This window comes from Aythya marila (assembly GCF_965140915.1).
Source record: "Aythya marila genome assembly, chromosome: 5".
Classification (NCBI taxonomy): Eukaryota; Metazoa; Chordata; class Aves; order Anseriformes; family Anatidae; genus Aythya; species Aythya marila.
The window spans coordinates 31181489-31197956 of record NC_139046.1 but is presented as its reverse complement, the minus strand read 5'-3'; the positions used below and the strand labels follow the sequence as shown (position 1 = coordinate 31197956).

At 45.2% G+C, this 16468-nt stretch overlaps 1 protein-coding gene across 2 annotated transcripts; it reads left to right on the top strand.

Annotated features, from left to right (window-relative positions):
- Nucleotide 1: 1 nt before the first annotated feature.
- Nucleotides 2-15713, top strand: MRPL21 (mitochondrial ribosomal protein L21). 2 transcript variants are annotated; one of them, XM_082760602.1, is made up of 8 exons: nt 2-55; nt 1438-1498; nt 5197-5282; nt 8261-8424; nt 9640-9692; nt 14681-14784; nt 15220-15287; nt 15460-15713. In XM_082760602.1, exons 1-7 carry the CDS (start codon nt 19-21, stop codon nt 15237-15239), a joined length of 525 nt encoding a protein of 174 aa, XP_082616728.1. In that variant the 5' UTR covers nt 2-18; the 3' UTR covers nt 15240-15287; nt 15460-15713. The 2 variants fall into 2 exon arrangements, with proteins under 2 accessions (XP_082616728.1, XP_082616727.1); XM_082760601.1 differs by lacking the exon at nt 15220-15287 and having other exon boundaries at nt 15460-15709.
- Nucleotides 15714-16468: the final 755 nt, after the last annotated feature.

Genomic DNA, 16468 nt, shown 5'->3' with positions numbered 1-16468 from the left:
CGGGGAGGGGGCAGCGAGATGGCGGCGGCGGCCGCTGCCCGGCGGAGGGCGGCAGGTGAGGGGCAGCGGGGACGGGATCAGCCACAGGGGGGTCCCGGCTTCTCGACCCTTCGCAGGGCGGCTGCTGCCCCCCGGGGGTGCTCGGCTGAGGGGTGGGAAGGAGGAGCCGGGGCGGGTTTGTAGGCAGGTGGTGGTGGGGTTTGGTATATAGGGGTTGTGCGGCGGGCTGCTGGTGCACTCGTCCTGTGGAGGGTTGTTGTCTCGGGTTATTCGTGTGCTCGCGAATTTTATAACCTCATTAAATGCTGCCTTTGCTCGTGGGTCCACGTGCGTTTGGATTTAAGAGGTCTTCCCAAGCCCCTCTGCCATGCGTGTGGTGGCTGGGGGGTGAGAAAGCTGATGTTCCCGCAGAGTGTGCATGGGCTGGTGTTGCATTTAATTAAACAAATTGTGCTAAAAAGCGTGTTGTTACCCCTGAGGTGACATGGGGACGAATCCCTGAGTCTGTGTTTCTAGGCCTCCATCTCTTTTTGTGAATTAACAGGGTGTAGACAGGCCGATCTCCTTTCCAAAAATGCAGAAGCTGCACTTAAAGTGCAACTTAAGTTGTGTTAAACCACCAATTCTTTCAATATTTGTGTTCTGACAGCAGTACCAACTTTACTGTTTAGGTGAACACTCCTAACTCATATATACATAGCTCTGAAAAGCATGAATAAATCTTCTTAAATTCATCTCCTGTTGTTCTTCCATAGCTCGCTCATTTCTTTCTGGAATAAAAAGCCTGTCAGGGACAGTGAAAATCCAGGTGTGGGAGCAGTAAACCCAAACCTGTCGCACCTTCCAGGTTTCCCTCAGTGTTGTGGCATCTGCATGGAGGCCACGTGGCTACTGAGCTCCTGGCAGAACGCCTCCTGCGTGTTTTTGGATGGAAACTTTCTAAGGCTCAGTAAGAGTTGCTAAGAATCACCTGATAAATGCCATGCAACAGTTTCTCTCCATGTTTTTCGGGCTGAGGGGGCCAAGAAGGATCCTTTTAGCAACACCAGTTAGCACTCAGAATTAAGGGAGTGCAGTGCAGGGTTCAGACCACCTGCTCCCGTGCCTTTTGGTCAAACTGTCCTTTAAAAGAGGTGGAGTGCTCGGAGTGTGTCTTTGTGAAATTATTGTGTCCAGCTGGATGTGTCACTTGCAGGAGGACACCTTTCCCCTGCTGTCATACAATGCTACACACAACTGACAAGTCCTTTGTTTGTGTATTTTCTTTTTCCTTCCATCTATCTTTGCTTGTTGTGATAAAACTGAAAAAAGATTACAGGCAGAAAATGGTGCCAGCACTGTGATGTTGCCTTTGACGTTGCTCTGCTGTTTCTCACTAAGGCCTAAGAATCCAACAGATGCTGCTTGTTTTTAATTCTTTCTCTCTCTCCTTTTCAGCTTTCTTGTTTTCATCTGCAGTTCGGCACCAGAGTTCCCAGAGCACGGCAGCGCAGGAAGGGTAATGTTAAATGACTCTCTGCTTGGATTTTTGCCCCCTGAAATGCTGACCTTCTGTGGGACAGTGGGGAAATGGGGCAGGAAGGGCTGGGGGGCAGCTTATTTTTCCTTTGAAAGAGAGACTATTCAGGTCCCATTGTCTGTCTGTCACTTCCTGGAAAGTTTTAGACACTCTGCCTACCCTCAGTCATCTTTTCTGGAAGGCCAGTTCTATTGATTCGTGAAATTAAGCAGCTGAGTAGAGAGACAGGTAACTAAATCCTCCATTTAGCAAAGGGCTGCATTGTGGCTTAGTCCATAATAAACAGCAGGGAAGCTGCTCAAGTCAGGACATTGCAGACTCCTCAGCTGCAGAAGGGGCCTCAGCTGCCACTCATCTTTTTTGGTACAGGTGGTCTATTACTCAGGCAAGGTTTATCTCCTGGCCAGTCTTTTCAGTATCTGATAAATATTGAACTTTCACTGCACTCTTTATGAATTGTAATTAAGAGAAGTTTCTGTAAGATACCAAGCCAGAAAACTTTAGGCTTCATTAATTTCAGCGCTTTTAGAACTGCTTGTTTGTATCTTTATTTTATTTCTTCTGCTGGAATCTAACACCAAAATACCTGGATAGAGCTGCAGGCTGTGCTGCTTCTTGCTTTAACCAGAAGGGGACACTGCAGAAATAAAGAAATCATGTAAGCAGCATTTGGGAGAAATGACACGATTCATTGCCACTCACTCTGCCCTGATAAAGAGTGCAGGGGGTGGTCTCTTCCCGCTGGTCCTCAGTGTGTGGGAACACAGTTTGGATCTCTGCCTCTGTGACACAGCATACAATGTTATTACTAAACTCTGCAACAAACCCACAAAGCCTTGGGACTAGCAATTTTTTATATAGAAAGTGCGGATCTCAGCCCACAGGAAATTCCCAGCTTTCCATTTGTGTTGGAGATGGTATTTACTGAGCGACACCTTTCTCTTCAAACTACATAAACCAGGAGCTCTCTGATCATCTCAATGAAATCCAGGGTGAATCTTCCTGCCACTGACTAAATCTGAGATTGGCTCCACGGTATCGTAGGTCCTTGCCTAAAAAAGAACTATAATCTGGTGCCTTTCAGCCGTGTGTCCTGTTCTGAGTAAAGGCATTTGGCACCTCTCAGGATAATCTGTAAATGTAGCTGTATTGGCACCATGCCTCCTTTCCCTGCCCACTGAGGTGTATGCCACGGTTCTGATGAAAGCACTGCATGTGCAAAGTGCTGTCCCTGGTTAGAGCGATGCTTTTCTCTCCAGTGTTTCTTTGGGAACAAATCAATAGTTTTTGGAACTGGCTCTAATGCAGAGAAGTAAACAGTTGCCTCTGGTGCTCCTCCTTGCTGCTCCTTGTCCTAGAGATCTTGAAAAACAACTAATTGCAAGCAAGGGCTATTCGCATTTTTTTCTGCTCTCACTCACGCTGTGAGTTTCATGTAGCATTTTATTTTTCAATTAACACCCTGTGGCACATTTGAGCAGAGTTGATTATTGTTCAGCTCTGACATTTTAAACAGGGTTCTCATGATTTAGTGCTACCTGTGCTGCAGTCGAGAAAGGCAGCATATGCACACGAATACTTGTAGTACTGATGGTACAGGGCTTGAGGCAGCGAAGAATTAGTTCAGTTTTCAGACAGGGGATCCCTCCCAGTGATAATCTTGAGGAAAGCAGAAAGAATCCAGAATGACAGCTAATGGGAATGTGTTGCTGGCTGCTAGCTGAAATACCCCTGGCTGTTTTCAGTCTTAAATTCTGTGTCAATGCCATGGCCTGCTTGCTTTCAAGCTCCCAGTTTATTCTCTAAACTGGAGGTGTCTCATGCTGTGACAGCCATAAACCATTTTCAGTAAGTAAAAGAGCAACAGGCAGGTGCAGAAAGTAGAGCAGGCTCTAAGTAAGATCTCTTGCTGGGGCGGCTTGAGCTGTGATTGATCCCTTAATTGTGGCAGTGCTGAAAGATCCTAAAAGGGTCATGTTTGTAATGCTCAGGACTCCCCTGGGTGATCCCCAGGAAGGCTTTCAGGGACAAAAGTGAAGGCTTGAAATTGTGAGGTTCTTGTCTTAGCAGTATGGTTGCAGAGACATTATTAAAGCTATTTTTTAGTAACAACAGTGGAAGATAATGTTTAAAAAAATAATAAAAAAGGATTTAATTTGCATCTTTTAGCAAAATATGTTGAGAAATGATGTTTGTACTTGGCTGGCTGGATTTGAGACTGCACATGCTCCCACTCACTTTTGTGGTCCGCCTGAACCAAGTTAGGCATGGGTCTAAGAAGTCTTGTTAGATCCCTCTGCTAGTCCCTTCCCAGTGTGGTATAGGTTGTTGACAGACATCATGATAGCACAGAAGAGGCTTTTGGGCTAAATGTTTGTTGTATTGAATGCTGAATTGCACCTGGGGTGGGAGAAGCCATTCAGGGTACACAGCTGAACGCGACAAAGGAAGAGCAGCCTCATAACTCTCCTGTATAGAACCCAGCTGTGGTCTTAAGACCCTCTCAAAACTATTTAACAGAAGAGCAGTACAAATAGAGGAAAAAAGGATGCATGAGTCATTCGTGTGTAGTGCTTGAGGCTGATTTAAGGATGCTCATTAGCCCTTTCTCCCTGTCAAAGGCACGTTGCCTCCTCCCGGATACTCTCTGCTACTGGATAACTGCAGGGCTTTGTGCTTGGTACTGAAGTGGGATGAGGAGCATTTACGTGTTCAGCCTGTCAGCTGTGGTGGAGGTAATTTGTACATATATACCTAGGAAAGCTTAAGTGCCTTTTGTCTAAAACTCAAGTGCAAGCAAGGCTTTGGGTAGGTCTGATCCCACTGGAGTTTGTGATAAAATCCCAGTCTGTAGAAACGAGGCAGTGGGAAGTAACTGGTGGTCCCTGAGCTTAATCGTCGCTAGCACATCTAGCTGTAGATGTCTGAACACCAGGGACAAGCAATAACCCAGCTTAGGTGAATTTTGGGTTAATTTTCAGTTGGTTTCTTTCTGAACTCTTTGTTTCACACTATTTCAAATAACACTGTGAAATGGAAAGTAAAACTAAAATCCATTTCCCCCATACTGAATTTAATGATAGATGGGTGTAAAACAAACCAGCAACTGAGACATTTATTGCTTTTACTTAAAGCTTGCTGCTATTCATGGTGGACCTGAATGACATTAAGCCCTGGGTGCAGTGACTCTGTGTGACAGGGAGTTTGCAGGCTGAACTCAGAAATGAGGCCAACTGTTTTCTGCATGTTTGTGAACAGTCTTCTGAGCTGGGCTGCACCTTCAGCTCCTTTGTAGCATTTCTTGTGGAAGGTCTGGGGACTTTGCCTTATCCAGTGTCCTCCATTGGATTAAGCCATAGGGAAGTAACATTGCTTTTGTGTTGCCTGACACCCTCTGTCCATAAGGCTTAAGACCTGAATACAAACCTTCACTTTGTTCGTGAGCTGCTACGAAGTGAAATGTGGTCTGTGGGAAATTGCCTTCTGGTGTGAGGGTGTTTTGGGGTGAGTCTTTCATACTGACAAGTCGTCAACTCTCCTGCACGACTTCTGCTCCCGTTGTGGAAAACCACTTTCTGCTCCATCTCCAGCTTCCTTTACCTTCCCTCCTCTCTTTGTGGGTGCATTCCTTGGCAATATCTGTTTGCTACAGGTGAATCTTATCTTATTGTTCACAGACTTGTTGCCAAAACATCTCTAACTTCACCACCGTGGCCTGAAGTGAAACTGCCAGATCCAGCAGAAGAAGCAAAGTATCATGCAGGTAAAGGTCTCAAGGCTCCAACTGAAGACTAATGCTCTGTTACTGCTGTTCGTGGCCCGAGTGAGCACAAATCACTGTCTTTGATGATTCGAGCTACTTGTTCTTTTAATTTTTTCTTCTTTCTGGCATATTTTAATGTCACTGGCCTCATGCTCCAACTGCTGGTATTAGAGAGTTGGGTAGATCATGAAGCCTCTCTAGTGCGTGACAGTCTGACAGGTCATAACACTGCCAAAGGAATCTTACCTGATGTGATGTGTTGCCACCTAAAGTGTGAAACATGCATTTTGGGCAGGAGGAAACAACTATTTTTCCTTTAGTGGATAAAGCAAAATGCTAAAGCCAGCACAAGCAGTTGGATAGTGGGCACATCAAAGAGCTGGTATTTTGTAGCAAACAAAACAGAGCGCTAGAGCCAGCATAAGCAGTTGGGTAGTGGGCACACGACAGAGCTGCAGAGGTGTGACATAAGGCAACGAGCAGGTGGTAAGTGACACTGCTTGGTGAATGTATTCTTGTCCTCACATCTAGTCAGGACTGTTGAACGCAGCCAGTGGTCCTCCCGAAAGGAGCCCCTGGGCTGCTTTTTGGGAGGCTGACTCCTGAGCAGTCAGCCTCCCAAATCAGCAAGTGAAGTGAAAATCGAGTACAGAGATGTGCCTAGCCTTGTATTGCCCAGGTGGGGCTGTTGTCAGCCAGACTGTTTTAGAGGTGGTAGCAGGGAAGCCATCACAGGCACAGGATAGTTCTCAGAACTGGGGAATAATGAGCCCCAGTGGGTGAATTTCCCTTACCGTGGTGGTTCTGGGCAATTAGCAGTTGCCTGCTTTATGCAGGAAATGAGCTGTGTTTGTTAACAGGCTTCCTACTGTATTGTTCCATTAGCCTCTGGGACATCTACGAAAGGCACCTGAAAGGACATCTCTCAAGGCTCTAGACTGGAGAGACCCAAGAAGTGAAGGAGAGTAGTTATTGTACGAGGAGACAATGACAGAAGAGAAGCAGAGCCGCGTCTGTATTTTTGCAGATAGTCTCCCATGGCATAGCTAGAATATGTTGTTAACTCTGCAAGTGATGTGCTTTGGAGAGAGCCTCTTGCTCCAGGTTCCCTCTCTGGCTTTTTTATCCTGCTTTTCATTTCCTCTGTGCTCTTGGGATTGCTTAAGTGACGGATGAGTGTTCTGTCCCAGAGCATGATTTGACCCAGCAGTGAACCATAAACTGCTCGGTTTGATTTGCTGACGCCCTGTGGTGAGCAGGGTCCCACGTTCCTCTGACTGCTTCACACGGGATCCTTGGGGCCATTGTGATTTCCGTGCCTTGTAACCTCCTACTGTTTATGAGCTTGCATCATTATCTCCTGGCTGTGCTTATCCAAAGCATACAACAGCCAGAGCATTTGAATTCTGCCTTATATTCTCCTGCTGTCTGTGGAAACAGCCATGGATATTTTAGGAAGGGTCGCTCCACATGGTGCTAAGATACAAGCCGTACTAACAATCAAACGTACAATGTACAAGCATCCAATGTTTCCTGTCTAGGGATATTTGGAAGAGTTAGCAGCAGCTTCAGAGCCCAAGTACATTGAAGAACATGTACCTTTTTCTGTTACAAAAAGATGAGAGAGCCCTGTGGGTAGAAAGTTGAAATTTGACAAGGAAATAACCCTTGTTAGAGCATGACTACGTGTGTTTTTCTGGCTAGGGGGAAACTGTAGGTCAGCACTTTGAAATTTTGGTTTTGAAATGCTGGCTACAGGACTGTTCGTACACCTGGATCAGCAATTTGGAGCCGGAAGAAATTTATCATATCCCATTGTGCATTGGGGATGTAACAAAGAGAAGGGGATAGTACTTTTCTGTGCACTTTTGGTAGTGGACCACTCTGAGTCAGAGAAGAGCACACAGTGGTCTTTTTTTCTGGAATGGCAATTGCTGAAACACAGAGGCTAAGCTCTTCATCTGAGTGAGGACTGCAGTAACTACTGTCTTGCACAATCATTTCTATTTTCACCTCTACCTATAATAGTTTGCTTCTGCTGAGTTGAAACTTGGACACTTAGAGTGTTCCTGTAAGGGCTGGGTTTGGTTTGGTTGCTAAATTCTTGTCTGTCCCAAACGGTCATTATGTTGTGTTTACATTCCAAGAAAAAAAAGATTCAGCCACTTTTGAGGACAATGAAGAAAACCTTTTCCAGTTATAGCAAAGTTACTCTTTTTGTGAACAGCTTGAGAGGGTGGAAGGCTGCTATTTGGCAGGGGAATGGCACTCATTAAGAAATACCTTTTGATGTTCCCATAAAACTTGGTTTTGGCTTCACTGCACAGGAAGCTGATCACAGAAATCTGAGTTAAGTGCATGTGCTGTGCAGGACCTCGTCCCTGGAATTTGTGCTGCTCCTGGCAAAAGGTCTAGGTGTGTTTGCATGTATAGGAAGAGCTTTTCTGGCAGTCTCTCCTGATTTGCTGCAGGTACAAGTTCTCAGGCCAGGCTTTGTTAATATGCCTGGAGCGCTTTTTTCTGCATACTTTGCAGGACTCTTCCTGATGCTCTGGGGTGCCTTACAAAGTATGTAGGGTCCTAGTCCTAGTATTACTCGGGAATTGAGGATAGCTCCCTTCCAGATGTAGGTTGTATGTTGACGAGCACTGTGTTCTGGAACACTTTGTGTTTGAATACAGTGCCTTTTAGGATGCCTAAGGTACAAGCTGAGAAATGAACACCCTTTCATTGACTGCACAATATACACATAGGTGTTTACTTCTGCATGTTTTTTTTCCAGTGACTAAAAGGCAAATACCTGCATGAAAGGATGGCTCACACCCTGTAGAAAACAACATCGCTGTTGAGCCTTGCTTAGAGATTCCCAGAAGATAACAGTTTTAGGGGGAGAACAGTGTGGCTGAATTAATTTTGATTGGCTCTTCACACCTTGTTGGGTTTTCTGCTCTGATTTCTTCCCTGATGTTTGCCAACAGAAGTGGTACAAAAGGTGAACAATATGATTGCAGCAGGGCAGTACGGAAGGCTTTTTGCCGTGGTCCACTTTGCCAGCAAGCAGTGGAAAATAACCAGTGAAGACTTGATTATGATGGACAACGTGCTGGAGGCTGAATGTGGAGACCGAATCCGGATGGAAAAGGTAACGTGCCTTGCCCACAGTGCCTGTGATCACACATGTGTGGGGCTGGAGCAAATGGCATGCAAACATTCTGTGAGACAAAACCAAGAACCAGTTATTTAGAAAAGTCCTGAAGAGCTCCTGTTGGATCTCCTGCTCTTACTCCAGCTGTTTGCCTTAGTTTTGTTCCAGTCTCAGTTAAGCTGTTATCACTAATGCGATTTCTGTCGAATGTGGCTGGAATGAGTTGTACCACACTCTGTTAGGAGACAGGTTTCTGTTATACTACATCCAAAAAAAAAGAGAAAATTTACAGTTGTTTTTAGAGACGGCAGCTGAAGATAGTGTTTACCTTGAGACTGTAACACCCAAAACACTGACAGTGCTCCCAGAGGAACTGTCACTGCTCCATGCTTTGCGAGATCCTTATCGTGCTGAGTGTCTTGGGTGGAGGGAGGGATGGTACATGCAGGGGAAAATTGCCAACATGCAATTCAATATAGTTATCCTTAGCCATGCTTAACTAGCAGGAGCTTGTAGAGGCTCGTTAATCCAAATCTTAAATGAAAGACTGAAGTGGGATTTGCTTGCCTTAATACCTAGTTGTTAGAGCCAAGCAAGTGGTTAAGGAGAGACGGGCGGTTTTTCTACTTCATCCATTGCTTTGAAATTCCTGTTTAGAGGCAACTTTTTCAGCCGTGTCTTTGGCAGGTGGTTGAAATGTCCTGAAACAAAATGGTTAGTCCCTTGGTGGTAAATTCATGCCAGATGTTCATTTCTTTATTGCCCATCTTGGGGCCTCATGGAGGAGAATGATGAAAGGGTTTCTGTAGATATGTTGCAATTGGTATAAAGAAATGATTTTAGTAGCTGCCATTCATTCAGATCCCACGCAAAGGCATATTATTCTTCCCTGTATTGCTTTTCATAGCTTTTACAACTGTTGGTGAGCCAGAACAGAGAAGTTCAGTGTGTTCTGATCACTGTGAAAGATACTTGTAAAATATGTTTTAGTAGAATCAAGTTCTCCTGGAAGACTGTCTGTTTTATGAATCTGTTTCTAGCCTGTTAGCTGCCTTTTCCCACTGTTACTCTCTAGTAACAGTGTCAGGTTTGAAACACGCATTTTTAAGCATTTTGGCTTCCTTACGGTGACTGCAGAATTTGGAAAATGTTGTTTGCATTTATTCTGGGGTAATGAACCACTGACATGTCTGATTAAGTTATTTTCCACAGGTTTTGCTGGTTGGTGCTGATGATTTCACGCTTATTGGAAGGCCGCTCCTAGGGTAAGAGGTCTCACACAAGAATTATCCTCTGAACTGAAGAGAAACATGAATTTATGAATTTATCAGCACTAGGTCTTTTCCCAGCCCCATGGGTTTTGAAAGAATCAGCCACAAAATAGGCTCATCAGCCTCTGCTGACCTCACCCATTACCTCAGTGCCAGGATAGAGCAGCAGTACCAATTCCTAAGATAACTGTAGGATATTCACCTCTCTTGGGTTGGTTCTTTTTCCTCATTGTAGAAGCCTTGCACAAACTAGCAGTAAATCTTGCTCTTCAGCATCTTTACTCCCTAACCATAATTGCAGCGATAGCCATCTTAGAATAATTTAGAAATCCTTGCCCATCCCTTAATCTCATAATTTGAGTTGTTGTGTGTTGTTGTTTTTTTTTTTAAACCCACTTCCTTTTACCCATGTCTTAACTCAGCAGGTCTTAATTTAAGAGTTTCTAGTTTTCCCTTCCTCCTAGTTGCATGACTCCAGCCCCAGCTCCGTCTTAATGCTGTCGGACTTGCTGTACAAACTGTCAGAACATCTGGTTCCTCAGCCTTTGCTTTACCAGAAGGAAGTGGTATGTGGACTAGGTGTTGCTGTTTCAGCTCTTAGCACTGGCTGGAAGCAAAGTCATCAATGGTATGTGGTTTTCCCCAGAACAGGAGGTTTTAGTGGTAAAGTACAAGTCAAGATAATGTGGCTTGCAAGTGCTTTAAGCATCTGGAAGCCCTGACTGTGGTCTGCTTGCAGGCTATCCCATGTGTTTGTGTTAGCTTGAATTGAAGCAACTTTGGCAGAGGATGGCCAGAAGAGGAGGAGCTTGCAAATCTGAGAAATATTTCCTGGTGGCTTGTAGATTTGAGTTAGAAATACCATGTGTTTTCAGGTGGGTTTGGCTTCTGAGCTTGTTTTTTTTTTTTTAATGTTACCCTGAGGTTATCCATATCTAAGAGGTATTGATAACACATTTGCATAATTGATAACGTGACTTCAGCTGTGCTGGTTGTACCTGCCTCAGGTTCCCTGTGTTAGGCAGGATTACAAGAGCTGGGAGCCCTTTGAGCAGTGCTGCAAAGAGATCTGGAATAGCAGATCCTCAGGAGCCTTTGAATTACTGCCAGACACTGTTAGACTTGTGGAAAAAAATTAGGAAGGGGAAATACCATTTTTAGGACTAGAAATATCATCTTCCAGATACTCAAATAAGAGCCTATGTTCTGCAGACAGGGATATGGCACCTCAGGCAGGATAGGAGCACCGTCCTTTGCCTGGTTCTCTTAACTGGTGGCACTGGAGGGGTTTGTTACAGCTCTCCGAGTGCTGCACTTGGCAAGTGCCCCAAAAGCCAGGAGCTCCAGGACAGGAAGAAAACCATCTGTTTGGTTCCTGCAAGTGCTCTGAGCGTGCGGAAAGCCTTGTCAGTTGCTCGAGGCAGACCGAGCTGCACATCTGCCGGCACTGGACTGAACTCGAGTAACTTTGGCAGAGGGTGATGGGTGCGTGGAGGAGGCTGACCAGGCAGAGCGAAGGGCTGCTGGGGAGATGCTGTCCTCCCCGTGAGCCGTGGGTTCCCCAGCTCTCCACCATGGGCTGGGGAAAGCAGAACCCCATGTGTCGCAGGCAGTTCTTTCACATAGCTCCCCGTTGTGCCGAAACCACAAACATTTTGGAGGGGAGATAAGAGCTTGGATGCGAACAAAGGCATTTTTGTTTTTCTGTTGTTTTAAAAATAAACACATCAGTGAGTGCTTGCACCAGCGTCTGCGTAAGACAGTTCGTTACAGCTGCACTCCCTGTTCTGACTTGGAGACGGGTAGGAACTTGTCCTGTTTTGGGCAGATGGTCATGTTTTAATTTTCTGTAGCAGATACCTCCCAAGATGACACTTCTCTAAAGCCTTAAAAAAAAAAAAAAATCACAACAGTGCAACAAAACGTATCTGCGTGGCAGAGGCTATTTTGGGAACTTTTAGCTGGCTTCTACTCTGGAATCTTGGGTTTTGGTTTTGTTCAAGTTAACTTGCTGTCTGGTCAGTTGGCACGGGGGTATCAAGCAGTATGTGGTTGTACTTTGTTTAGCTGTAAAATGCAAAAATTGTTGTGCGTTCTTAAATCCGTGATGGGAAGCGAGCATAACTTTGGGCAGGTTTGTATTTCAAACCATCAGCTGAGTCCTCTCATCTGTTTTAAACCCAAGTGAAGTGAGTGGTGCCTCTGAGCCAAAATGTTGTGTTTGTTTCTATACAAAGTACAGCTGATGAGATTTTTTTTTTCCTTTTAATGATCCCTACTTTTTCTCCTGCCACCAGACTGTTTTTGCAATGGCTTCAGTAGCAACAAGAAAGTGCCTTAGGCTCTTCCAGACAGCCAGGCTAGGATTCAGTTACCTTCTGCAGGGACAGAGAGGGCTCATTGACTTGGGTTAAGTTGTTAACCTCTAAGATTTATGATCCTTTTTGTAGGGATCAGGGCTGTAGTTGGCCTGGATCACCTGCACAGCTCACTGACAATACCTTTCAGTCCAACATAGATCTCTGATGTTTCAGTATGAATCTTTCTGGCCTCCTGCTAAAATCTGGTAGATGTCCTTTTTCATGAAATATTTTCCCTCTGAGAGCAAGCAGTAGGCTTGACTATCTCAGACTCTGGGAAATGTGTGACCCCCTTCTTATTTTTATGGGCATTCCAGGCATACCTAAAACACTCAAAGATTTTTATTTTTTTTTTCTTGGGCTCTATTTTGCTGAGAACTTTTATGTTTGTGTGCACTTCACCAGCAAGCAGGCTTCTGCCCTGCTTCAGCCTTTCAGCCAGCAGGTCTGGTGTTTAGGCCAGCAGAGAGGGGGACTCACCAGGGCCCATGGCCCTTGAACCTTGACTTGCAGAGTGAAGCTACTGCCTTAATACTGAGCTGTGCTCAACAACACCCTGAAAGATTTACTGGAAAGCAAGTCAACGTCCATAAGCAGCGTCAGGGTAGATGGTTATCTGCAGATGTGTCAGTGTTTCTCCCCTCAGCTGAATGCTACTTGAGGCTTAGGGCAGCTAGTGTGGTCCGGCAGTGAGAGCTGTACCGGGGCAGCTTGGCTGTGCTGCTGCAAACTCTGATTCTCTTGAGAGCAGCACGGAGATTTCAGTGACTGGCTCCTTTTATCTGGCCTGGCTGCTGTCCAGTTTGTCCATGTGATCATCATTAGTGAGTTTCTTACATGCCTTTACCGTCCAAGCCTGTGAGAAGTCAGTGGGAGTTTAGATTTCCCTTTGCCTTCAGTGGACAGAAGTTAGACCCAGAAAATAAAGCTCCCTAATCAGAGTAGCAAAACACAGCCACCCCCTGGAGTGCAGTCTGTTTTTTTGGTTTCTTTCCTAGTCTTGCTGTGCTTGCTGTGTATTTCAGTAGTGCTGTTGGTCCTGTCGTTGAATCTGGATAACACCCTTTAGCTGGGATGTCAGGGTCACCCAGTGGTCTCTTAAAATCTAGATAATCTTATATCTGTTTTCCTCGGGGCTAGTCAGTGAATGTAAATTAATCGTTTTTTTTCCTCTGGCTGTCTTTCTCTCCTCCCTTAAGGATTTAACCTCTGATATATATGACACCCCAGAGGGTAAATGTTAAGAGAGATGCTAAATGTCTCAAAGCCTTTGGCCTCTTAGTGACCTTGTTGGAACAGTGAGGCTAGATGGGCTTCCCTCCTCTGCCCCTGAAGTGCAGAGTCGTTTGTCAAGAAAATGTTCTTTAACTGTTTCTGGCAGCCAAGTGAGCATGCTAATCAGTTTTTAATGACATTTTGCAGTGATGCCACATGAAAGAGTGTCTCTTCCTTCTCCACTGTGGTTGTTGATTGAAACTAAACTTCCCAAAGCTCTTGTCTGGAGGCTTTTACCTTCTCAGAGAGGAGGCGTTGTGCAGACAGGTAGCTGGACCTCCAGCACATACCTCAGATCCCCTTGTTTTCCACCTCTGGTGTTCTTCAAGTGGCAGCTAGAATCCCCAGTGCTCTTTTTTTCTAACTTCAGCAGGACTGCTCCTGGTGCTCTGCAGATTCCCTGGCCAGACAGAAAGTGTTTATTTGTGTGTGTCAGTAAGGTAATGCAGAGGGACAAATTACTCTGATTTCAGTCAAGTGTGAAGGAAGTGCGGGCTGTATTCTTCTCTTCTTCTCCATCCTAGGGGAGGAAGGATGTTTACTTGCTGAGAATTCTCGCGTGTGGTAGTGAGATTTAGAAACGATTTGAGTCTTTGAGTGGTCTCACCACTCAACCTGAACTCCCCTGGTTGCAGTGAAAGCTGTGCGTGAAATCCTCAGTGAATCCCTGTCCTCTCTTCCAATCTGGGGTAAACAAGCAGGGCCGACCAAGAGTGGGAGGCAGAAGAGAACCATGTGGGAGAAGAAGTGACTTGCTCCAGCAGCCAATTAGCTGTGCTTCCTGCTAGAAACCGTGGGCCAAATGTTTTTGCTTAGCCTTTGCCAGAACTTAATCAGGTGAGAAAGGTGTAAAGATTTTATTCCAGCTGTCTGGGATGCTGTACAGAAGAAGGAAGAAATTCTGTGTTGACCAGCAGAGCACGGGAGAAGGGACCGTGTTTAATCTGTACATTAAGCAAAGTAGAAGGATCATGTGAACATGCCAGGAGAATTTACCCTACTGTAATCCTACAAGTTCCTGCAGGATTCTCTTACTACTGCATTCTTGGCTGTTTATGGTCTCAGCTCTCACATGACAGAGAGGTACTGCCCTGCAGAATAGCACATCACTTGGCTGATTCATGGACAGCACCTTGAGGCTTTTGTTTTTGCACCACAAAGGCAGCAACCTGACAGATTTCCCTCCTCCTTCCCTGGTGACTTTGTAGTTCCTCCATATCTGCGCTTTGTAAGGCAGGGTGTGGTACCTGGGTGTCATTTTTCTCCCCAGAAACCTACTCGCTAACAGGCAGAGAATGTAAATAATTGAAAGGTGCTAACTTTTTTTGTTTCTCCTTTATTTTCAAGGAAAGAACTCGTCCATGTGGAGGCTACTGTGATTGAAAAGACGGAGTCGTGGCCAAAAATTAACATGCGCTTCTGGAAAAGGCACAATTATCAAAGGAAGAAAAGTAAGATGTAAAGAGTACAGAGCTTTCTTCCCTCCTGTGCTGTGGCTGGGTCTGGGAGAGGAACATACCACGGCGTAGGGGCAATACCTGGGGAGGGAGATTTGTTCAATGTACCCTAGGCCTCCTCATGGCACAGCACCTTTTTCCCAGCCTGCTCGCCGAGGTGTGCATGCTGCATTCAGAGCACAGCGACTTTATTCCTTCTGTCCAGCACCCTTTGTTGAATAGCTTTGGAAAAGACCTTTCTGGGAAAAAAAAAAAGAGTTCCAGGGCAGAAAAGCAATTTTGTTCTCCTTCCAAAGCCTTAAATACTGGATATTTAATCACAGATACTAACAAGCTTTAACAGTATCACGTGGCAGGCTTTTTGATTAACAGCTGACTGCTCCTTCTCAGATATGACTGAGGGAGAAAAATTATGACTGCTTTTTGCAGAACAGACACTAAAACGTTGAGCAATCTGACGCGGTCCCATAGGAGCTCTGCCTTGTGCCATACCGATGGTATGTAGCTGTCCTGCCAACATGACACTATCTGCCAGCATACCCCCTCCTAGGCATTGTCGTGCCTTGGCATGCCTTAGACTGATGTAGCTAAGCCTTCTGAAAGGTATGTAACAGTTTTTTTGTGCTATCATCTGATCTTTTTTTTTTTTCTCTTTCCATTCTTTTTCAGTCATCACAAACCCGCAGACCGTCCTCCGGATAAACACCATAGAAATTTTCCCCTGTTTGTCATGATTGATTGATCGGGTGTTGTGTGGCTTAGGCTGATTCTTGCTTTAGGCAATTACAGAAATAAAACTGCTTCATCACTGGAAACTTCTGGACTTCTTGCTATTGTCTACAATGGAAATCTATATGTAATTTCTTTTTTTTTTTTTTAAAAAAAAAGCAAAATGAAATGGTTTTGTTAACTATTATTTCAACCTTGGTGTTTGTTTGTTCGGCGTCCTAACCAACGCAGGATCCTTGCTAGCTGCCAGGCTGTTCCATGCTGATAGGGTCTCCCTTTTCCTGCACACCTCTCGGAGTTCTTTAGTTTATCAGTGTCTCAGCTGAGTCTTAAAAATACCTGGGGCTTCACTGGCTGCGGAAGAAGATGGCCATTGTCCTCTGCAGTCCCCGAGATGAGGCTCTGATCCTGGAAGGCAGGACCTAAGTCTGTGATCAGTCAATTTAAAGAGCCTGCTGCTGTGCTTAGTTGCTCACATCCTTGCAAGTTTCCCTATCCTGGGACTGTGAGTGCTCTTAAGGCTAGCAGAGAGGAAGGCATGTTTAGGTGAGCTGATCTGTCCTCTGGAAACACTTGGTGCTCTCCACAGACAGCAGTTACATAGCTATAGAAAGGCGAGATGTTTTTGAGAGTGTTAAATGAGGGTTTTTTTTTGTTTATTTTTGCCTGTTTTTCTCTCCTGACAAAATTCTGTCTGCTCTTAATAAAATGTTGTCATTGGGTGACTTCAGGGAATACCCCGTGGCACACTGTGGCCCACAGCAAGCATGGGGCTGAAGAGAGCAATGAAACAAGATGACTGCAGGATCCCAAATTTACTCCCAGATCATGCTAAGCAGTGGAAATCCGTAAGCATTAGCAACAGGAGATGCAGCTGGGAAATTCACCTCCTAAAGGTGAGCCAAGCTGTTGCATAGCAATAAATAGTCGGTGTGTGCATCTCACCATC